The sequence below is a fragment of the Gorilla gorilla genome, chromosome 12, assembly GCF_029281585.2.
Source record: "Gorilla gorilla gorilla isolate KB3781 chromosome 12, NHGRI_mGorGor1-v2.1_pri, whole genome shotgun sequence".
NCBI classification, from domain to species: Eukaryota; Metazoa; Chordata; class Mammalia; order Primates; family Hominidae; genus Gorilla; species Gorilla gorilla.
Window position 1 is genome coordinate 115,655,329 of NC_073236.2, and position 23,513 is coordinate 115,678,841.

A 23,513-nucleotide genomic window follows, 5' to 3' on the forward strand; every position below is an offset into this window, starting at 1 on the left:
TGCAAGTCATCTCTTTGTTTTGCTGCCTCCTACCTTACTTAAGATGAGCATCCTTGTTTGCTTTTTTATTAGATGACTAGTCAAGATACTGAAATCCTAACAAGTCTGTATCAAGTGGATTTTCATTGTACTATTTGGTGCTCGATTTTTTCTTTTAGGTTTTAGAGCTCTTTATTGAGTCATAGCAAAGATATGTATACATGTAAGTTGCAAATAATGACAATTGTCTTCTCTTTAGGTGAGACAGCTAGTGTTTTGGTGAATTATAGAGCATTATACCCCTTTGAAGCAAGGAACCATGATGAGATGAGTTTTAATTCTGGAGATATAATTCAGGTAGGAAGTGAAGTCTTTTTTTTTTTATCATGAATAACCTAAATACATTGTAATATATTAGTTTCTGTAGTAATGTTGACCATTAATTTCATATATTTACCTTTGTAAAATATTTCTTAAACATGACCTCATTTGGACTTTACAACATACTTCAGAGCTGCATAGGACAGTTATTATTACTAACTAAGTTCTAGCCAAGGAAGCTTAAACTCACACAAGTTGTAACTGTCAGTATTGCAGTGCCAGAATGGGATGCAGTTATGTGTTTTTTTATTTCCAAATCCAGCGTTGTTTCTGCTATGCCATACAGCAACTGTTAAAAGAATTGAAGGAGTTAGATTCCACAGCCCTAACTGGATACAGGCAATTTGTTCCTTGGAACGAAAGTCTTTATTGTGTTATCACAATCCATATAAAATAGATGAATAAGAGAAGATCCCAGGAGTAGTGTTTGATAGAGCCATTAGGACATAATGGAAAGAGTACAGGCTTTAGAAACACACAAACTTGGATTTTAGTCTCTGCTTCTGTTTTCTTCTTGTTAAACTAATATTAACCAGAGTATCTAGCCAGAGTATCTAGCCAGTGTCTGTTTCCCCCGCTCCCCCTGCACTGTCACCAGTTAGTGTGATTTATCAGTTAGGTGGCAAATGTTTAATGATACTAGGGAAAAAAATTTACCAAAACTCTAGCACCCAAGATAAACCCTAAACACACATTCCTGCTCTTGCCATTGCCGCTATTAGTAGTACCAGAGCTGTGCCTGAGCAGGGGGAGAGGTTTGTTCTACAACCAGCCCAAGTCCACTGTCTGCTGTCCCTACCATTCCTCCTCTCCTTGTTGGTGATGGTGTCTGGATGAAGAGATACAACCAATCTCTGGGCGTGTTTGGTCAAGAGTTTACTTAATTTTTGGTTATATTTTTTATTTATTTCAACAAATATTTTTTGAGGGCTGACTATGTTAGACTAGGGATTTAGTGAATAAAACATTATTTCTGCTCTTAACACGCTTGTAGTCTAATGAAAAAGCGTGACAACCTAAAGCAGTAGAGGAAGAAAGGTAAGGAAAAGGTTGTAGACTGCTACCAGCTTTAGCACAGACCTCTCCCATGGTCAGAGAGCCATTCTGGTGGCAGTGACAACAGAAACATAAAGTTAGCTATGTGTCTTGGGTGCTTGTGTACTCTGCTGAATCATTAACATAAAGAATTAGTCATGAGTTACTACTGTCAGTCATGAGTTGCCTGATTTGAACAAATTGGTTAATGATGGTGTCATTTCCTAAGAGGGAAAATCAGAGGGGGAATATATAAGTAGAATTATGAGTTCAGTTTTGTGTGAGTTTCAGATGTCCAGGCAGTAGTAGTTGGATCTCCAGAGGTACCTAGAGAGATGTCAGGCAGCGGTCTGGGCTGAGGATGTAAATCTGGATGTCGCCAGTGTGATGTGATGGTGTTGGAAGACATGAGAGTAATGGAGCTCATCCAGGGGAGTAGTAACGTGAGAGAGAAGAGGATTGAGGATGCAGTTCCTGAGAAACATGGACACTGAAGGAATTATTAGAGGAAGTGGAGTCTTAAAAGGAGTGACTAGAAGTAGGAAAAAAAAAACAGGAGAGTTTAATGTTAGGGAACTTTGAGAAGAGTGATCTGCAGGTGAAATAAAACAAGGACTAAAAAAATTATTAGATTAGCAATAGCGCAGGTGTTGTTAACCTTGAGGACAGCAGTATCAGTTAAGTGGACTAGTAGAGCGAGAAGCCAGATTTCAGTGAGTTGGAATAAATTGGAAGAGAGGAAGAGGAGACAGTGAATATATAAAACTCTTTGAATGAGCTTGGCTTTGAAAGGGAGAAGGAGAGAAGGTAGTAAATAATGAGAAATGTGGGTTGAGGGAAGTTTTTTTTTTTTAAAGTTGGCTGAAGCTTGAGCAAGTTTAAATAATAGTAGAAAGGATCTGCAGAGAGGAAACAGGTTAATGATAATGGAAAGAGTATAAATAACTGATAAAGATTGTTTTTTCTTATTAAAGTATAATTTATATATAGCAAAGTGTACAACCATAAGTATACAGCTCAAAGAATGTGTACACATCTGTATATCTGTGAAGCCCCCCTCAGATCAGTGTGTAGAATGTACAGCATCAGGAAGGCACTTCATGTTCCTTGTCAAACCTCCCTGTTCTGACTAATAGATGGAGATGAGGAAGATTCTTGAAAAGGCTAGAAGGCTGGAATCTGGAGCCCTGGAAGAGAGTGGTAGAAGGATTGAATACCTTATCCTTTGTGATTAGAGGGCAGGAAGAAAGGGTGGGAGGGATTAAAGTAAATTTTGCTGAAGTAGAAGATGAAGTCAGGTCCCAGGGCTTCCAAATTCCTGGTAAGATAGGAGGCAAGGTCTGATCAACTTAATGGATGAGGGTGTTACCGGAGGTTTCACTGAAAGTGAAAAGGATTAGAAATTCCACTGAGTCTTGGCCACATTTTCGATGACAAGCTGAAATGTTTTTCTAGCCTTCTAATCTGTTAATGCTATTTTACTAGCATTAATTAATAAGTAGTTAAGAAGAAGTAATAAGTAGTTTTGCTAGGCCTGTGAGAATTTATGTAAAATGTTCAGTTTAACTCAGTATATAAATTGACAACTAAAAATTAATTACAACTATAAATGACAGATGTGAAAGAGATTAAAACTGACCTCTTACTAAAACAACTTGGCCTAACTACAGAATAAATGAATGAGATTTTTCTTCTTGATTAGGTCGAAAACACTAGAAAAAAGTGTATCTAGAAATTAATACTTTTAAAAGCTTTTGGCCAGGTGCAGGTGCACACCCATAATCCCAGCACTTTGAGAGGCCGAGGCAGGAGTATCGCGTAGGTACTGGAGTTAGAGACCAGCCTGGGCAACATAGGAAGACCCTGTTTCTACAAAAAGTAAAAAAAAATTAGCGGGGCTTGGTGGTGTGCACCTGTAGTCCCACCTGCTCTGGAGACTGAGGTGGCAGAATCACTTGAGCCCAGGAGGTCAAGGCTACAGTGAGCTGTGATTGCACCACTGCACTCTAGCCTGGGTGACAGAGTAAGACCCTGTCTCAAAAGTCAGCCAGCCAGCCAAGTCAGTCAGTGAAGGGAGGTAGAAAGGAAAGTAGGAAGGGCATGTAAGTAAATGTGGTAAATGTGTGTGTGTGTATATGAATGTATGTACATATGTGTACCTATATATAGCCAATACTCATAGCTTACGGTGATTCCTTTCCTTAAGACCATACTTTTTTTTTTTTTTTAATACTTTAAGTTCTGGGATACATGTGCAGAACGTGCAGGTTTGTTACATAGGTATACATGTGCCATGGTGGTTTGCTGCACCCATCAACCTGTCATCTACGTTAGGTATTTCTCCTAATGCTATTCCTCCCCTAGTCCCCCACCCCCTGACAGGTCCCGCTGTGTGATGTTCCCCTCCCTGTGTCCATGTGTTATTGTTCAGCTCCCACTTGTGAGTGAGAACATGCGGTGTTTGGTTTTCTGTTTCTGTGTTAGTTTGCTGGGAATGATGGTTTTCAGCTTCATCCATGTCCAAGACAATACATTTAAATCAGGTACAATGCTGAGCATTTTGCAGCATTGAAATACTTTGGTTTGTGTAATTCCTCAGGGTTTATTGTATTCTTGTCTGCATTTATATTGCTCTGGCTTAGCTATTTTATTTTATTTATTTATTTATTTTTGAAACTGGGTCTCAATCTGTTACCCAGGCTGGAGTGCAGTGGCGCGATCACGGCTCACTACAGCCTCGACCACCCAAGCTCACGCCATCCTCCCACCTCAACCTCTTGAGTAGTGGAGACTACAGGCACAGGCACACACCACCACACCTGGCTAATTTTTTTTTTTTTTTTTTTTGTGGAGATGGAGTTTCTCACTATGTTGCCTACGCTTGTCTCAAACTCCTGGCCTCAAGCAACCCTCTTACCTTGGCTTCCCAAAGTGCTGTGATGACAGGCATGAACCACCGTGCCTGGCAGCCTTAGCTATTTTAAACTAGTCTTAAACTAGATTTACAGGATAATATTTCATAAGTGTTTCCTTTCATTCTAACTATTTTAGAACACCATTTTATGGGAGTTACATTACTGTGACATCATACAGTTTAGCCATAGCAGCTCTTGTTTAGGAATTTTCTAAATATTTCATTCATGATGTAATAAATAGCCAGACATATAACATTAAAATGAGAATTATTTACCATAAACATAAATGAAGTTGCCCTAATAATCCATTTATTACTAATTAAGCTTTAAGTCTGTTGTTAATCAAATTTAGAATAATCCATTCAAGTTAACATTTGTTGAGTTGGTAACCATGTGCCTCTGCTGACATACAAAAATGAATAAGGAGACCACAGTCTAGGAAAAAAAAGAAATGTGTATTACTGTACAAAATATAACATGATAAATTTCAATACTAATTTATATGAGTAAGTACTGTGGGAACCCAGAGAATGAAGGAAAAACAACCAAATAGAATTGGGGAACATTTTTCCCAAGGATAGGATGGAGGAAGGCCTTGAAGGATTATGCCTTATATTTGCTTAGTGCTTTACAGTTTCCAAAGCGCCTTCATAAATATACTCAATTTAATTCTGAAAGATACCCTAGAGGAGGACAGCACAGGTATTTCCCCCCAGATTTGTAGATGATAAAGCACACTAGATAGCATTCATTATCTTAACGAAGGATAACCAGGTAGCATGGCTAAGACCGAAATGTGGTTCTTTTAACTCTCAAGTCTGTAGTATTTCCTCTAAACCATGTAATATTCTGGGCAGAAGAGAATACCTTAAATAAAAACATTGAGGCTTGCATGTGCCAGGTGTTTTTAAAGAATGTCATATAACCATTTGCCTAGAATATCGAACAAATGGTAAGAGATGAAGCTAGAAAGGTAAGTTGAAACCTGACAAAGAAACTGTAATTTCAGAGTATTCAAATTCTACACTAAGAAGTTTGAACTTTTAAGAGCTTTAAACTAGAGAGACAACATCTGCTAGGAGAAAAATCCTAATGGGTGTAAAGTGGCTTACCATAGAGTAAAAGGCATCAAGATTGGAAAAGGAGAAGACAGACTGTATTGATTTGCAGAAGACATGATAATCTATGTAAAAAGTCCCATAGAGTCTATTAAGCTACTAGAACTATTTAAATGAGTTTAGCAAGGTTGCAGAATACAAGATCAATATAACAAAATCAGTTGTAGTTCTGTATAGAAACGATGACTATTCAGAAATTGAAATTTAAAATACCATTTACAATTGCATAAAAATATGAAATACAGATAAAACTGATAAAAGATTTGCAAGACCTGTTTATTGAAAGTTACAAAGTTTTATTGAGAAAAATTGAAGTCCGAAATAAATGGAAAGATATATAGTGTTCATGGATTGGAAGATTCAGTATTGATAAGAAGTCAATTCTTCTCTTAAGTCCTGTGTAAACAAATTTTTTAGAGAAAGATAAGTCAGTTCTTCTCAAATTCTTACACAGACTCAAAGCAATTTAAATCAAAACTTTAACAGGCAGCCAGGTGCTGTGATCCACATCTGTAACCCCAACACTTTGGGAGACCAAAATGGGAAGATTGCGTGAGACCAGGAGTTCGAGATCAACCCGGGCAGCAAAGCAAGACCTCATCTCTACAACAACAACAACAAAAATCTCAGCGGGCTTTGTTTTTTTTTGTTTTTGTTTTTGTTTTTGTAGCAAATGATGAGATGATTCAAAAGCAAAACAACTTTGAAAAGGGAACAAAGTTGGAAATCTTTTAGTACCTGAATTTAAGGCTTATTATAAAAGTTACAGCAGTCAAAACAGTTGTGATATTAGCATCTAGACAGGAAAATTGATCAATGGAACAGAGTAGGTAAATAGATTCATACTACGTGTGTTTGTGTGTGTGTGTGTGTGTGTATAAACAACATTTTCGACAGAGGTGCAAAAGCAACTCAGTGGAAAAAGAACAGTCTTTTCAGCAAATGGTATTGGAACAATGGATATTCATATGCAAAAAAATGAATTTGAATTTGTTCCTTGCAACATATACACAGATTAACTCAAAATAGGTAAAATGTGATGTAAAATGTGAACCTATAACTGTAGAATTTCTAGAAGAAAACAGAGAAAATCTTAACAACTTTGGGTTACTCAAAGTTTTTCAGTTTCTTAGCTATGACAAAGAATCTAATAAATGGTGTTTCTTTCTTTCTTTTTTTTTTTTTTTGAGACAGAGTTTCGCTCTTGTTGCCCAGGCTGGAGTGCAATGGCATGATCTTGGCTCACTGCAACCTCCTCCTTCCTGGTTCAAGCGATTCTCCTGCCTCCGCCTCCCGAGTAGCTGGGACCACAGGCATGCGCCACCATGCCTGGCTAATTTTGTATTTTTAGTAGAGACAGGGTTTTTCCATGTTGGTCAGGCTGGGTCTCAAACTCGCGACCTCAGGTAATCTGTCCCCCTTCGGCCTTCCAAAGTGCTGAGATTACAGGCATGAGCCACCGTGCCCAGCCTAGTGTTTCTTTTTGAGGAAAACAGTTCTGTAATTTATTGTGGTAATGATTCTGTAACTCTTTGAATATTCTAAAATGCATTTAATTGTGTACTGTAAATGGAAGGATTATATGGAATGTGAATTATATCTCCATAAGCCATTGTTAAAAACAAAAAAATTAAAACATGTACCTACCATGTGACTCAGCCATTCCACTCTTAGGTATTTACACAAGAGAATTGAAAACATATGTCCGTATGAAGACAAATGTTCATAGCAGCTTTATTTGTAATAGCCAAAAACTAGAAAAAACTTTGATGTCTACCAACATTTGAAAGGATAAACAAATTGTGGTATACTCATATGATATAATATTACTTAGCAATAAAAAAAGAACAAACTGTTCTTACTGTATGGATGCCTTGAGTGGAAAAAGGCAGACAAAAAGGATACATATAGTATGATTTTATTTATATACAATTTTAGAAAATGTAAACTAATATATAGGACAGAAAACAGGCCAGTGTTTTCATAGAGATGGCAGGGAAGGTCATGGGGAGGGGCAAGCTGGAGGACTTATGGTGGAACAAGAGGAAACTTTTGGGGGTGATGGAAATGTTTGCTATCTTGATTGTGGTGATTTTTCACAGGTATATACATATGTCAAAACATCAAATTTAACACCTTAAACATGAAATTTATATTAATGATAGCTCAGAAAGCAGTTTTTAAAAATATGAATGGATTCAACATGATTTTAATAGATATATAACGCTGTCAAGTCTGTGTTTTAGAAAGGTATGGAAAATGGATTGGAGAACAGAGACACAACTACCATATTCATTTATTCAGTGAGTTAAGTGATTTCTACTATGCTAGACAGTGGGGGTCAATAAAGCTCAAGGACAAATGGAAGAGAGATATGTAAATAAGTCATTATTTACATATAAATAATTTATCTGTAGTAAGTACATATACTTATATATTAGGTACATAATTAAGTGTCATTATGCATATATAATGTATATAATGCTAATTATGACAGTTATATATGAAATAACTCTGGCTTGGGTTGGGAGAAGTTAGAATCTTGAAGGATGAGTAAAAATCATAATAATCTTAAGTGTGAAATGAAAAAAAGCCTGAAGTAGGGCAGTGAGGGTGGGTTGACAAATTAGAAGAGTCTTTAATGACCAATTCAGTAGTTTGGATGTGGAAGTGTAAAAGAGGTAAGAGCCAAAGATTTTTTATTTAGAATGACTAAATTTTTGGTGGTGTGAATAATAGAGGAATTTAGGAGAAGGAGGGGATGGAGGAGAAAAGTTCAGTTTTAAACTTGACTTGGAAGTTCCCATGGGACATCCACTTGAACGTATCTTGCAAGTAGTTGAAAGTATAGGCATGTTGCTTCGGGAAGAAGTCAGCACTGAGATCATAGCTTTTGGATTCATTATTGCACAGAGGACTGATCAAACTATAGGAGTAAGTGGGCTTATTCAGGAAGGGTATAGAATGAGGAAAGAAAGCCAGTGATGAAACTTGAGGCTGTCCTCAGTGTTTAAGGAACAAGGACCAAGAAGCAGAGGGAGAAACACTGTGAGGATGGAGGATGTCACACTGTAGGATGAAAATGTCTGGGAGAAGCAATGAAATTGATAAATCACCTGACATGTTTACCAGTTGGAAAATAGTATTCAGAGAAGATCTTATTGTTCTGTTAGAGAGTTCAAAAAAACTATGTAACAGGAACAGAAAAAACTAAGCCAAAAACAAAAAAAGTAATGATTATAGGAGAATAAAAAGTTAACAAAAAAGGACATTTAATCAGCAGCATGCTGCATGACTCAGATGTGAAATATTTAAACATAATCATATTATAAACATTAAATAAATTTAAATAAAGATTAAGCTATAACAGTATTGGTAGAGTAAGAGGCTACAGTGAAAGAGAGGTCAATCTTCATTTCCCATAGCCAAAAGCCAGTAATGTCTAAAATTGAAAAAATTCAAGAAAAAACAGTATAAATATGTTATTCAGAAATATAAATGGTGATATAGAAGAAACTAGGAAGAATGGCAGGTCAGGAGTGAAAATCAGGGCATAAGGAGCCATGAGATAGGGGAGGATTGTTTTCCCTCATTAGCCATATGTAATGCTATTTGTCTTTGTAAAATATTTTCATGTAACTTGGATAAAATTAAAATTTAAAAAGACAATTTGCCAGTCACTGGAAATAGTAACTGTTAATTTGTAGAAAATGCCTTAGCTGTTTAGTTAGATGGGCTTAATTCTGAAAATGAGAATACTATACAGTAGTTTTCGTATCTTTCCATTGTAAATGTGTGAATTTCTAAGCACTGTTAATCCTTCTTTTTATTTCCATAGGTTGATGAAAAAACCGTAGGAGAACCTGGTTGGCTTTATGGTAGTTTTCAAGGAAATTTTGGCTGGTTTCCATGCAATTATGTAGAAAAAATGCCATCAAGTGAAAATGAAAAAGCTGTATCTCCAAAGAAGGCCTTACTTCCTCCTACAGTTTCTTTATCTGCTACCTCAACTTCCTCTGAGTAAGTTTTTAGCTAACAGTAAAGTTTATATAGATCTGCAAATGCATAAACACCTAATATATAATGGTGTCAGCCTACTACTTCATCATAGTGTAATCCGGGTTGTACTCTTCAAGACTACTTTTTGTTCCAGATTTAATACTGAAATTTAGTAAGTGAAAACATGGGTCAGCAGTTTGTTAATAATTATTTCTTTTCCCACAAATTGTGTGAAAGCACAGTGTATATAATATGTAAGTTGATAAATTGGTAGTACTTCATTAAGTTCTAAACAATTAAGTATACTTATATCAAAGTGTTATATTTGCAGACCACTTTCTTCAAATCAACCAGCATCAGTGACTGATTATCAAAATGTATCTTTTTCAAACCTAACTGTAAATACATCATGGCAGAAAAAATCAGCCTTCACTCGAACTGTGTCCCCTGGATCTGTGTCACCTATTCATGGACAGGTATGTTGTCTGTTATTTTTGTGGGCTTTATTCTTTGAATTTGCTCCTGATTAAAATAGAATGAAAATTATATACAAAGGACCATTCACTCATTTAACCAGAGTTTGTAGCATTCAGTTTCTTTCTTATTCACATGTGATGTGAAGTTGAAGAAATGACTATTACTTAGAGGTTTCTCAACAATTTTTTTTTTTTTTTTTTTTGAGACGGAGCCTCACTCTGTTGCCCAGGCTGGAGTGCAATGGTGCAATCTCGGCTCACTGCAACCTCCGGCTCCCTGGTTGAAGAGATTCTCCTGACTCAGCCTCCTGAGTAGCTGGGATTACAGGCGCCTGCCACCATGCCTAATTTTTGTATTTTTAGTAGAGACGGGGTTTCACCATGTTAGCCAGTCTGGTCTCGAACTCCTGACCTCAGGTGATCCACCTGCCTTGGCCTCCCAAAGTGCTGGGATTACAGGCGTGAGCCACTGCGCCTGGCCTAGGTTTCTCAACAATTCTTTTCCATAATATCAAGTTGCTAGCAGCTAAGGTTTCTAAGCTCAAAATGTTATTTTTACAAATCTCATGATATATTGTTCTTGATTTGTAGTTATTATAATAAGAAGATGAGAGACTTGGGCTTGACGGTTTTTTTTTTTTTCTTAAAGTTATTTGGAAACGTTAGAACTTTTTAACATATATTTAGCCTCTGATTTAGATATAACTATTGCAATAGGGTTACATTAACATTATTTTTTAAAATTGCAGACTTCATCAGAATAAAGTCCAAAGTCCTCCAGATTTCACCTTCACTCAAAAAATACCATGGCCATAGGTTCCAGGCATTTTATTATGTGCTAGAAATTTAAGGAAAATATAAGTCAAAAAATACCTGACATTGACACTGGGCACAGTGACTCAGTGCCTATAATCCCAGCTCTTTGGGAGTCCAAGATGGGAGGATTGCTTGAGGCCAGGAGTTCAAGATCAACCTGGGCAATATAGCAAGACCACATCTCTACAAAAAGTTTAAAAATTAGCCGGGCATAGTGGCATGTGCCTGTAGTACTAGCTACTTGGGAGGTTGAGGTGGGAGGATCACTTAAGACCAGGAGTTTGAGGCACAATTAATTATGATCATACCACTGTACTCCAGCCTGGGCAATAGAGTGAGCCCCTGTCTCTAAAAAAATTTTTAAAAACCAGAAACTCACCATTCAGTAGATCATAATCTAATGAACATGACAGACATATAAATAACTGTAAAGCATGAGAAATGCTGTATTAAAGATATCTACAAGGTCTGTAGGGGGTATATATAGAAGAGATCATCTTACTCAATTGGTGAGAATTGGAGCAGCCTTCACAAAGGGCAAGGTATTTGAGTAGGGTCTTCAAAGATAAGATTTCACCAAACAAAGAAGGAAAGTTATTCCCATGAAAGAACAATTTGGGGAAAGTCACCGAGGCATGTTAACACAAGATATTTGCAGGAAACAAGAATTGTTAATAATATGGCTGGAGTACAGGATTCATGGAGAAAGGGTTAAGCGAAGTTGGAGAGAGAGGTTGAGGTTTATTTGGGAAGCATTTAATACCGTGCTAGGCAACTTGGCAGTGGAAAGTCCCTGAGGATTTTTAAGAGTGGAGTTATTGTGTATGTTTTAGAAAGATAATTCTGGCACTAACATAAAGGCTGGATTAGCAGAAGAAAACAACCAGTTAAGGAAGGATATTACAATAGCTAAATAACAAGAGATGATGGTTTGAACAAGTGCTATGGTAATTAAGATATAAGAAAGAGGAGATAGATTTAGAAGATTATTAGGAATTGATATTAAATAGATAATCCATTGAATGTGGAGAGTGAGGAAGAAATAGGAGTTAAAGATAATTCTTCAGTCTTTAGCGTGAGCAACCAAAAGGATAGTAGTATCCTTGTCTTTGGTAGACAGTGCAGGAGGAATGGGTTTGGTAGGTTCTAAAAGTGATTATGTTTCAGCCATGCTAAGTTTAAGCTATGTGTATTAGGGACAGCTTGGTAGAAACACCCAGTAGGCAGTTTGATATACAAGTCTGGAGATCAGGAGATAAAATTACACTGAAAATATAGGTTTGAGAAGTCATAGACATAATTAAGAGTATTTAGGGAAGTCCTGTGGAACAGTAAGGGAAAAGGGTTGGACAAAAGAGGAGCCATCAATCACCAGAGAGTCAGCTTCAGGAACTACAAGGCTTGATGTTAGCTGTTTAGAGATCAAGACGAATAAGGGTTTGGAAGAAGCTTTTGGCTTTGATGTTATTATTAATAACCTTGTCTGGAAGAGGTTCAGTAGTGTGATGAGTGCTGAACCTAAATTAGAAGTGATCAAGGAGTGAAATTGGAAAAAAAGTTTAAGACTATTATTTAAGGAATTCAGAAGTAGAAGCAAGTAGAGAAGTAGGTTGAAGAGAAGGACTTACATATTTTTAGAAAATGAAAGGGTATAATAGAAGACTTGGAGAATAAGTGAAGAGTTTAGCCTTATTAAAGGAACAAAACACTCCTTCCTTTGAGAGAGGAGGGAAAGAAAGAAGAATGAATAGAATAGAATAGAATAGGAGGAAGTTAAGAGAAAAGCAGAGAAACAGAGGGAGTCAAGCATGCCAATTTCCTTCCCTAGTGGAGTAAACGGAATTACATTGCAAGCTGGAAGAGAAAAAAGATTTACAGTAACATTCCTTTTTCATTTGTTCCATGATATATATTTCATGGATGTATGAATACATTTCTTGAGTACACATTATTTACCTTCTCTACCAGTGATGTGATGAGGTTTCTTTGAATGGTGGGTTTTCAGTCTGTCTTAACAGAAGGCTAGTCACATAGTTGTCTATCATGTATAATTTAAAGTCAGTTAGTAGACTAAGGTTATCTTAAGTCACCACGACACCAAACTGGTCTGCTGTTTGCACAGTAAGTATGTTATATACACAGAAACAGAAATCATAGTTACCATTGCCTTTTAAAAATTTTTGGTGGTTTTGTATTCATAGGGACAAGTGGTAGAAAACTTAAAAGCACAGGCCCTTTGTTCCTGGACTGCAAAGAAAGATAACCACTTGAACTTCTCAAAACATGACATTATTACTGTCTTGGAGCAGCAAGAAAATTGGTGGTTTGGGGAGGTGCATGGAGGAAGAGGATGGTTTCCCAAATCTTATGTCAAGATCATTCCTGGGAGTGAAGTAAAACGGGAAGAGTAAGCATCTTTATGTGTTTTCATGAGATGTGGATGTTGGTATTTTCACTAATGAGTCAGCCGTGGTCTGATTGAGTGTATAATAAAATAACAATTTTATACTTGAGTTTGAATATCAGAAAGGTAATTCTGGCCGGCCGTGGTGGCTCACACCTGTAGTCCCAGCATTTTGGGAAGCCAAGGCAGGCAGATCACTTGAGCCCAGGGGTTTGAGACCAACCTGGGTGACGTGGTGAAACCCTGTCTCTACAAAAAATACAAAAATTAGCCGGGCATGGTGGTGCATGCCTGTAGTCCCAGCTACTTGGGAGGCTAAGGCAGGAGAATCTCTTGAGCCCAGGAGGCAGAGGTTGCAGTGAGCCAAGATGACGCCATTGCACTCTAGCCTGGGTGACAGAGTGATACCCCGTATCAAAAAACAAAGAAAAAAGAAAGGTAATTCTTAGGATGAAAAAAGCATACCTCAGGTATTTGTTTCAGTTTAGAATATCTTTGATTCTAGTTATTTCAGATTTCATAAAATTTTCAAGCTACTCAAAATTATAGATCTGTTGCTTTTTTTGTTTTTGAGACAGGGTCTCACTCTGTTGCCTAGGCTAGAGTGCAGTGGTGGATCATGGCTCACTGCAGCCTCGACCACCCAGCCTTAAGCGATCCTCCCACCTCAGCTTCCCAGGTAGCTGGGACCACAGGTGCACGCTACCATGCCTGGCTTATTTTTAAATTATTTGTAGAGATGGGGTTTTGCTGTGTTACCCCAGGCTGTTCTCAAACTCCTGGGCTCAAGCGATCTTCCTGCCTCCACCTCCCAAAGTGCTGGAATTACAGGTGTGAGCCACCTCACCTGGCCACTTCTTTGTACCATAAATCAGTTAGAAAAGTTACTTTTCATTTTCTTTCAAGCATTTCTCCCCTGTTTACTATAAATTGTCAATATTTAAGTAACTCTTTACTGCGGGCCTCCTCTTTGCCAAATTGGGGCATTCCCATTTCTGAGTCTCCAAGATTCCTTGAATATAGCTTCTCTTATTGCTTATAGCACTCTGCATTATAGTTACTGATTTTTTTAAACCAATGTCCCTTATTAGATCATAAGTTCCATGAGGCTGGGATGCATGTCTTTTTTTTTATTTGTTCATTTTTCGGTTTCTTCATGCCTGTTCTAATCCTAATGCATAGTAGCTGCTCAATCATATTAGCTGAGTGAATGAAGAGAGGCGTGAATGAATGAACAATTGAATGAATTTTCAAATGAAAAAAGCTAAAAACTAGATAGGTCTCTGACCTTTATTTCCTACTCTGTAGGGAGTCAAGTTGTCGAATATAATAATACAAGGAAATAAGTACTATAATATAGCTATGGGTAACTGTCTCTTGTGTTTTATATGGAAATTGGTAGAAAAGCAGTCTGATTTGATGAAAAGATGCTGATCTTTTGCAATCAAGAGGCTTGAGTTTTGGCTCTGCTATTTTTGCCAGGCTGTAAGGAATAACCTACTTAATCTTCAGTTTTCTAATTGACTGAATGAAAAGGTTAAGCCACATAATCTTTAAAGACCCTTTCATTGCTGAGTTTCTATGTTTCTGGAAGGTAGTGCTGTTTCTAAAAATTTGCTTTTCAGCCTGACATGGAATTTTGGATTGATTGATTGATTGATTTTGAGATGGAGTCTCGCTCTTTCGCCCAGGCTGGAGCGCAGTGGCGCAATCATGGCTCACTGCAACCTCCACCTCCTGGGTTTAAGCAATTCTCCTGCCTCAGCCTCCCAAGTAGCTGGGATTACAGGCATCCACCACCATGCCCGGCTAATTTTTTGTTTGTTTGTTTTTTGTTTTTTTTTGAGATGGAATTTCGCTCTTGTTGCCCAGGCTGGAGTGCAATGGCCCAATCTCAGCTCACCACAACCTCCACCTCCCGGGTTCAAGCGATTCTCCTGCCTCAGCCTCCTGAGTAGCTGGGATTACTGGCATGTGCAACCACGCCTGGCTAAATTTTTTTGTATTTTTAGCAGAGACGGGGTTTCTCCATGTTGGTCAGGCTGGTCTCAAACTCCCGATCTCAGGTGATCTGCCCACTTTGGCCTCCCAAAGTGCTGGGATTACAGGCATGAGCCACCACACCTGGCCTAATTTTTGTATTTTTAGTAGAGACAGGGTTTCACTGTGTTGGCCAGGCTGGTCTCGAACTCCTGACCTCAGGTGATCTGCCTGCCTCGGTCTCCCAAAGTGCTGGGATTACAGGTGTGAGCCACCACACCTGGCCGAATTTTGGATTTAGAAGAATATAATAACAGTAACAACAACCATATATAGCTGGCATTTGTATGCATGCACTGTGCTAGGCCCTTTATAGACAATTTATAGAAATTGTCTTATTTTATGTCCATAACATTTACAGAGAAGAAAACTTAAGCAAAAACAGATTGTTTCAGTGTTTTAGAGGGCATTTCTTCTAACTTTGCATTCAGTTACTAGTGTTTTCTAACAGATAAGGCATATAACTTGAAAACCTGCAGTAATGGAGAATTTAGCATTAAACAAGACAGTCCATTCAGTTGTGACCAGTAGCTGTAATAAGGTTCCCCTTCTGTTTATTTAAAAACTGCCTCTCTGTGTAATTTACTCACAGGTCCTGGGGAGCCCTGGTGCATCCCACAGGTGTCTAGTTAAACAGGACAGTCTTCTAGATTTTTGAAAACAGATTCCTGGGTTAAAATGGAAATTAATGTTATAGCTGTTCTGAGATAATAAAAACAAAGTTTTATTATTTTTATTTTTTTAATGTAGTGCATTCTAAACAAATAATAAAATGTATGTATTGCCTTTGTTTTTTCCTACACTAAACTAAGCCCTATATGTGCTTACCACTTAATAATTTGTGGGTGTCTTTTAAGTTTCTTTAGAAAGGCGAAATATCTCACATTTGAAAAACTATTTATAAATCATATTGAAATTTTAAAAATATATTTAAAAATGTAGAAGTTTATAATTAGGCTGTTCTTAATCCTGCAGGATGTTGTGTATAAGTCTTCCCAGTTCTGTGTACTAAGACTATATTTAGATTAATTTGAGAAAGCCCTAAAAAATGCACTACTAAAACCTGCTGTGCATCAAATCACCTTTCTTATTTTTGCTTGTATTTGTTTGTTTTATCTTTATTTTTTGTTTATATATTTGGTAGACCAGAAGCTTTGTATGCAGCTGTAAATAAGAAACCTACCTCGGCAGCCTATTCAGTTGGAGAAGGTAAGCTTTTGGCAATTTGTAAATTAGATGGTAATCAATTTAGCTCTTGACTAACTACCTGACTTCACATAGTTGCTATTCTCCCCATTTCTGTCTCTTCAATATTAAAGTGAGATTAGGAAAACCTGCCCCTATCTATTTCACATGAATATTGAGAATATAGAAAAAATATGGGTGAAAATACTTGGCACTTTAGAAAGGCAGTGCTATGAAAATTCAGCATAGACTGGTTTGATGAATAACATCATAAATAAAAAGTGTTGCAATTATTGATTATAGATGTTTAGGAGGTAAGGAAATTTCAATACATTTCATTGCTTATACATTTTAATTACAATGTACCATATGAATCATTAAGGAGGACCAAGGTATACTTTATCATAAGTATTACAAAGAATTTTTTTCTATATCCCTTTGGGTTGTTTGATTAGTAAATTATTTTGATTTTGTTAATGTGTTGAAAAATGAAAGATTACCCTAATTTCAAATGATATTTTCATTTAATAGTTACATAAATTTATAAATGAAATGTATAAGTCCATTATAAAGTTAGTTGAATAGTTGAGGTACATTTTATGTTTTGCTAAAAATATCAGTTTAATGTTAAACAATTTATTCAGTATCTGTTACGTTGAAGATTCTATGCTAGAGCCTGGAAAATACAAGGATGAATAAAAGTTTCCAAAGTGCTCACAATAGAATGGAGCATACAGTTGTGATAAATTCTTTAATGAGCGAACAAAACCAATTTAGAGTAGGACATATGAATCCACAGAGATGGCAGTGTTGCATCATCCTAAACAATGAGTAGGATCTAGCAGAGTGACAAAGGATGAGAATGCACTTCTAGACAGAGGGAATGGCATGAGCCAAGGAACGGGGGAATATCATGTCACCAGTGAAGCTGAATCATAGGTATACTGTGGAATGAGTGCTCTGAGCTGAGCCTAGGAAAGTAGTGAGGAGCATGTTGGAAAGGACCCGACTTTTATTGCAGCGTACCTAAACCTTGTAATCACTTTGAATTTTGTTAAATTAATTGAGTAATACTGGGAATGCGAATAGTAAATAGGTTGTAGATGGTGTTTCTGATCGTCTCCAGTTTAAGATATTAAGATCAAATTCCATGTTGGCCAAATATAAATAAAACTAGAAAGAAAGAAAAAGACTTAGAAAACCAAGTCACCAACTGTTTCTTCTAAGCATTGACAATCACAGAAACAAAAATCAAAGGCAATATAAAAATTTAGATATTTCCCTCGAGGTCATTTGTTAACAAATATTTATCGAGCATCTACTCCAAGTCAAGCACTGTGCTAGGAGCTGGGTCATCAGGATGGAACTTGGCTTCTAGTGCTGCTGTCTTCTGGGTATTGAGTGTTTCCATAACTGTGTACTTAAAAGAATTAAAGAGAAAATAATATAGCAGATTAAACTATATCTGGTATAAAAAGTTAAAAAATATATTTTCCTATCTTGACTCCATTATCTAAATAACTGAGTGACTTAATCTCACTAAGCCTCAGTGTATTTATCTATAGAGATACTATTATCTGTTTGTAGTTTTGGGTAATTTCTTTGTGATAAAAAAATAAACAATTGGGAATAAAAGAAACTCTAAAGTTTTATGTTAAGTCAAATAACTTTTTTCTAAGGAATTATTAAATAATTGCTTCGTTCCTTTTTCTACCTTTAGATCTTTTTATGTTAGGTTTCCTGAAGGCACAAGGTCTTTTACAGCAAACTTATACAATGTCTTGGAGAATAACCTAATTTCTTTTTCACTTCTGTAATCTTAAAACCAGAATCTACTTCTTTTTGCTTTGTTCCCTACAGAATATATTGCACTTTATCCATATTCAAGTGTGGAACCTGGAGATTTGACTTTCACAGAAGGTGAAGAAATATTGGTGACCCAGAAAGATGGAGAGTGGTGGACAGGAAGTATTGGAGATAGAAGTGGAATTTTTCCGTCAAATTATGTCAAACCAAAGGATCAAGAGGTATTTTGGTATTAAAATCAACCCATTCTGGTTAATCAGGTTTATACTTAAATTATTTTGGTATTAAAAATAAAATCAACCCATTCTTATTAATCAAGATTTATACTTAGAGATCATGTTCATGGTTTTGATCAGGTTGCTTTGGTTACAAAGAAACTGTTCATAGTAGCTCCAGTAAAATAGGGTTTATTATATGGCTCCAGTTAGATAAAGGGGGCAAGATTTCATGAAATTCTAAGAACAAGAGTTGTAGGGTAGGGTTGAGCTTCATGATAACTGCTAGGAAGTAGATCTGGATTCAGAGAAACACAAAAAGGACCACCTTGAAGTAGTTCGCCAATTTTCACTTTAAGACTCTAACATTAATGTGACTCAGCTTACATGAGCTCCTGCCTCATTTCATCCACCACCAGTATGGTATAGTGCAGAAGTTCTCTTTTTGGTTTCAGGAACTTTACAGTCTTAAAAATTATTGAGGAACCCCATAGGCTTTTTTAAAGTATGTGCAGTATAGCTAATGATATTTACCATATCAGAAATTTGAAAAGCGAAATTATATATTTATTCATTTTAAAATAACAATAATTAAATCCATTACATGGTAACATAAATAACGTGCTTTTATGAAAAACAGCCGTATTTATCATGAAAACAAAGTTTAGCAAGACACACACACGTATATATACATATCCATACATATGTATGTGTATATGTTTGTGTGTGTGTATATATATATACATATATATATACGTATATATATTTTTTATTTATTTATTTTTTTTTGAGATAGAGTCTAGCTCTGTTGCCCAAGCTGGATCTCGGCTCACTACAGCTCCGTCTCCCAGGTTCAAGCAATTCTTGTGCCTTAGCCTCTTGAATAGCTGGGATTACAGCCATCTGCTACCATGCCTGGCTAATTTTTGTATTTTTAGTGGAGGCGGGGTTTTACCATGTTGATCAGGCTGGTCTTGAACTCCCAACCTCAAGTGATCTGCCTGCGTCAGCCTCCCAAAGTGCTGGGATTACAGGCATGAGCCACCACACCCAGCTAATTTTTGTATTTTCAGTAGAGACGGGGTTTCACCATATTGGCCAGGCTGGTCTTGAACTCCTGACCTCCAGTGATCCACCTGCCTTGGCCTCCCAAAGTGCTGGGATTACAGGCTGTTTTATATCTTTGCAAATCTCTTTAGTCTGACTTAATTAAGTCAGCTACTTTCTCATGTCTGTTTCTGTATTCAGTCGGTGACATTTTTTTTTTTTGGTTGAAGTATAAAAAAATTCATCCTCACACATACATGAGAGAAAATGAAGAAGTATTTTAATAGTATTTGCAGATATCTACCAATGTTCTTTTTTATTCTACCACACTAAAACTTGACAAATGCTGAATCGTTATAGGTTAGTTGCAACATGGAATCTGAAGCCTTATCGGTGAACAGTTCTTACTGTTACATTAAAATTCACTAGTCTGTTTTGCATGTTGAGTGGATCTTTTACTCGTGCGTGATGTGATAACATTATTTGTTGTTTATTTGGAAAATATTGAATCACTGAGTTATGCAGATATTCCCTGTGTGGACACATTTCATTACACAGTATCTGAAAAATCGTATGTGTTAATACCACCACTCATCAGAAAAGTTTTTCAATACTAGGAAACTGTCAGACTCATAGTGGTAGATACAAATTTTCTAAAATTTTAATTTTCCCTGGAAATCTTGAATTTTATCATTGGCAAAAAAATCCTGCCAGCTGTTTTCCTTGAAGGGACAGGCTTACTTCATTTTTTAGAAAATGTTCGCTAAATCCCAAGTCTAAATAGTTTTTCTATTGGTTCTTTGAAGTAAAAATGTTGTTCCGGGAAAAACCTAGTTGAGTGCACAATTTAGTCACACAAATACTTTCCTTAAGACAACCATCATACTTTAGTATGCAGCACAAATGTTTTAGGCACACTTCTGTTTAGTCACACAGAACTTTTAAAAGGTATGGACTTGAAGATTAAGATTTAATAAAATTTTTGCTGCTTCATTAAAGACATTGTTAAGTGAAACTGGCTTTGTTTTACTGTGAGTGCATGGCGGTGAAGAACACTACCATACTTCATTGTCATTCGGTGCCACTGCCATGATTCACACTAAAGCACCAATGATTTTACCCACCACTGTAAATGTCAACACAGTGAAGAAGACAAATAATGTCTTAGTATTTTTATGAAGATAGTGTTTATCCCACAGACCCCTGAAAGAGGCTCAAGGACTATTTCCAGGTTCTGCAAACCACATGCTGAGAGCCATTGGTGTAGTAGAAGCAGACTGCCTGGGTTGACTCTTAGCTGTAACACTTAGAGCCTGGGTGACCTTGGACAAGTTACTGTACCTTTCTGTGCCTCAGTTTCCTTCTCTGTAAAATGGGGATAATCATAATTACTTAATAGTGTTATTGTGAAAATTAAATAGCAGAATATATGGAACCTCTTAGAGCAGTGTCTGTTACACAGTACTCAGAAAATGTTAGCTTTTAACTACCATCCACTCTGCTTAATACTTGTACTGCAGCTATGTTCACTAATAGAACAAAATTCTTTTTAATCCCATCCCTTTTGTTGTTCAAATTCCTATAAAGAGGAAATGTGGTTAGGCCAGTTTATCCTTTAAAGTGAAATAGAAGTAATAGTTGCTACACAGGATAGGGATTTTTTGTTCTTAAGTCAGATTCAGTCAGTTTGGGGGGAGCATGGTAAAATAAATAAAAATAAAAACATTGTCTCCTGTTCATCAAGATCCATAGATAAGTCAGGATCCCTTAGAGAAAGCAGGAGCAAAATAACATATACCTTGACATATCCAGGACACATATGTTGTGCATAGTGGGCATTGGTGCTAACGCCATTGATGAATGGAGTGCATTTGGCCTGGAGGGTCATGTTTAATATTTAGGTTACAGAAAACGAGCTCTTCCTGTTGAGTCAGTGGTTGACAACATCAGCCACTCATATATAATGTATTACATTAGCAGACTAGATCTCCTCATAAGTGTTGGATTTTTCACTTATTTGTTAATACTGCATGAGGTTCATTGTCATTTTCATCTTCATTTAAAGAGAAAAGAATCCTGGGAATTTGAAATCTCTAATACCCATTAACTTTTATACTTTTACATCTGGATTGTTGGAAATAATAAAACAACATGGTATCTTTTCCTTGTAGAGTTTTGGGAGTGCTAGCAAGTCTGGAGCATCAAATAAAAAACCTGGTACGTATAGTAGTGACCTTAAAAAATTACTAACGTGTTTGCTCTGTCGCAATCTTGAATTCATAGTTTCTTCTTTGTCTTCTTTTCAGAGATTGCTCAGGTAACTTCAGCATATGTTGCTTCTGGTTCTGAACAACTTAGCCTTGCACCAGGACAGTTAATATTAATTCTAAAGAAAAATACAAGTGGGTGGTGGCAAGGAGAGTTACAGGTAATAGTCTTTAAGTAGCATCTATAAATTTTATTATAAAAGTACTGCATGCTCCATAAAAAAGATAAAATTAATACAAATTTTTAGATCACCCATAATCATTCCACTTAGAGGTAATCAATATCAATATTTTACTGCATTATATTTCCTTTAGTCTCTTGTGTGTACATTTTTAGCACAGTTGAGTTGATGTTATAAGTAACAATTTAAGGAATAATTTTCTCCAAAGACATAATTGTTTTCCAATAATGCATTCCTTTATAATTCACAGATCATGTTCTTAAAGAAACAGCATCATCTTTCCCTGGGATAGTCCCAGGCTTACAGTATAGCCTCTAGGAGAAAGACATAATCTAGATGGTGTGCTGAGAAAATACTACTAATTGGGCTGTCCGCTAGTGGTCTTAGGTTTTTGGAACAGCAGTGCAATTAAAGACAATACAGACATAGATGAACCTTTTTTTTTTCCCTAAAACGTTAATAGATGGTTATTGCATATGTTTTGATACAGGAAAAGCGTTCTTCTCTCACTTCTATTATTTCCTTACTAGTTAAAACTAAAAAGCATTTTAGGGATTAAAAGATGACAAGAGATATAATAGCTATATTTTTATATGAGTGATACATAATTGTAATATGGAGGATAAACATAGCTTCATTCTTGCAAATCAGGAGTCTTAGGATTCCTAAAGAAAAATGGGGGTTCAAATTTAATACCTTCTTGAATAACCCCCTGAAATTCCACCTTCTGATTTACTTTGAAGATGGACCGAACTAAGTGGGAAACGTGACTCTTTACAAATTTTACTTCTGACCTCCTGATTAATGATTAACAAAGCTCCAAGAAGTATTTGTAGTCGGCTGCACCATTTTAAGGGTTAGGAGAACTCTAGAAATGTCTTTTTAGAATATAAATATTTTTGTGAAATATTCTGAGAACTCTGAGCCTAAAAGACCTCCACATAGACTTCTTCAGATGCTGTTTTCAGCAGTAGTTTGAGATGCATGTTTTAGTGTGTCTTCCAGTTGTTTAATGTTTACTTGAAAGGCTAATGCTGAGTTCGAGGCCCCCAAGATCATGCTCATATTTGAAACCAATTCCAAGTTTGGGGGTCTTCAAGACTACTCTCAAGTTCTGTAAGTCACTAGAAGGACTTTACAGAACTCACTACAGCTATTACACTCATGTTGCAACTTATTGCAATGAAAGGATACAGATTAAAGTCAGCCAAGGGAAGAGACACATGGGGCAGAGTGCAGTAGAGTTCCAAAAACAGAGCTTCCAGTTGTCCTCTCCTGGCGGAGTCATGAACAGTATTAACTCCTCCTGGCAATGATGTGTGACAATGCACACGGAGTATTGCCAGTCAGCAAAGCCTTGGTGTCCAGAGTTTTGATTGGGGTTCCTCACATAGATACAGTTGATTGCCCGTTTTTCTGAACTCAGTCTCCATCCCCTACCAAGGTAGAGCTGATACTGCATGACCCAAAGCACCCACCATATATCACATTGTTAGATTTGGCATGACCCAGCACCCACAGGTAAACTAAGACACTCTGACCAGTCAGGATAGTCCAAAGATTTAGAGATTACTTTCCAGGAGCTGAGGGCAAAGACCAGACCTCTCTTTAGGCAAAATTAAATTATTTACTACACATTTATGGTTTT

General features: G+C 36.6%; 1 protein-coding gene across 17 annotated transcripts in view; it reads left to right on the plus strand.

The window, feature by feature from the left end:
* The window catches only part of ITSN2 (intersectin 2), a 157,014-nt gene that overhangs the window by 89,408 nt on the left and 44,093 nt on the right, over nucleotides 1-23,513 (plus strand). For all 17 annotated transcript variants that reach the window (XM_055377547.2, XM_055377543.2, XM_055377549.2 and 14 more), the window contains 8 exons: nucleotides 239-336; nucleotides 9,267-9,448; nucleotides 9,759-9,903; nucleotides 12,921-13,126; nucleotides 16,308-16,372; nucleotides 18,209-18,375; nucleotides 21,588-21,633; nucleotides 21,723-21,844. In XM_055377547.2, the coding sequence (XP_055233522.1) occupies nucleotides 239-336; nucleotides 9,267-9,448; nucleotides 9,759-9,903; nucleotides 12,921-13,126; nucleotides 16,308-16,372; nucleotides 18,209-18,375; nucleotides 21,588-21,633; nucleotides 21,723-21,844 (1,031 nt within the window). The remainder of the gene's footprint in view (nucleotides 1-238; nucleotides 337-9,266; nucleotides 9,449-9,758; nucleotides 9,904-12,920; nucleotides 13,127-16,307; nucleotides 16,373-18,208; nucleotides 18,376-21,587; nucleotides 21,634-21,722; nucleotides 21,845-23,513) is intronic.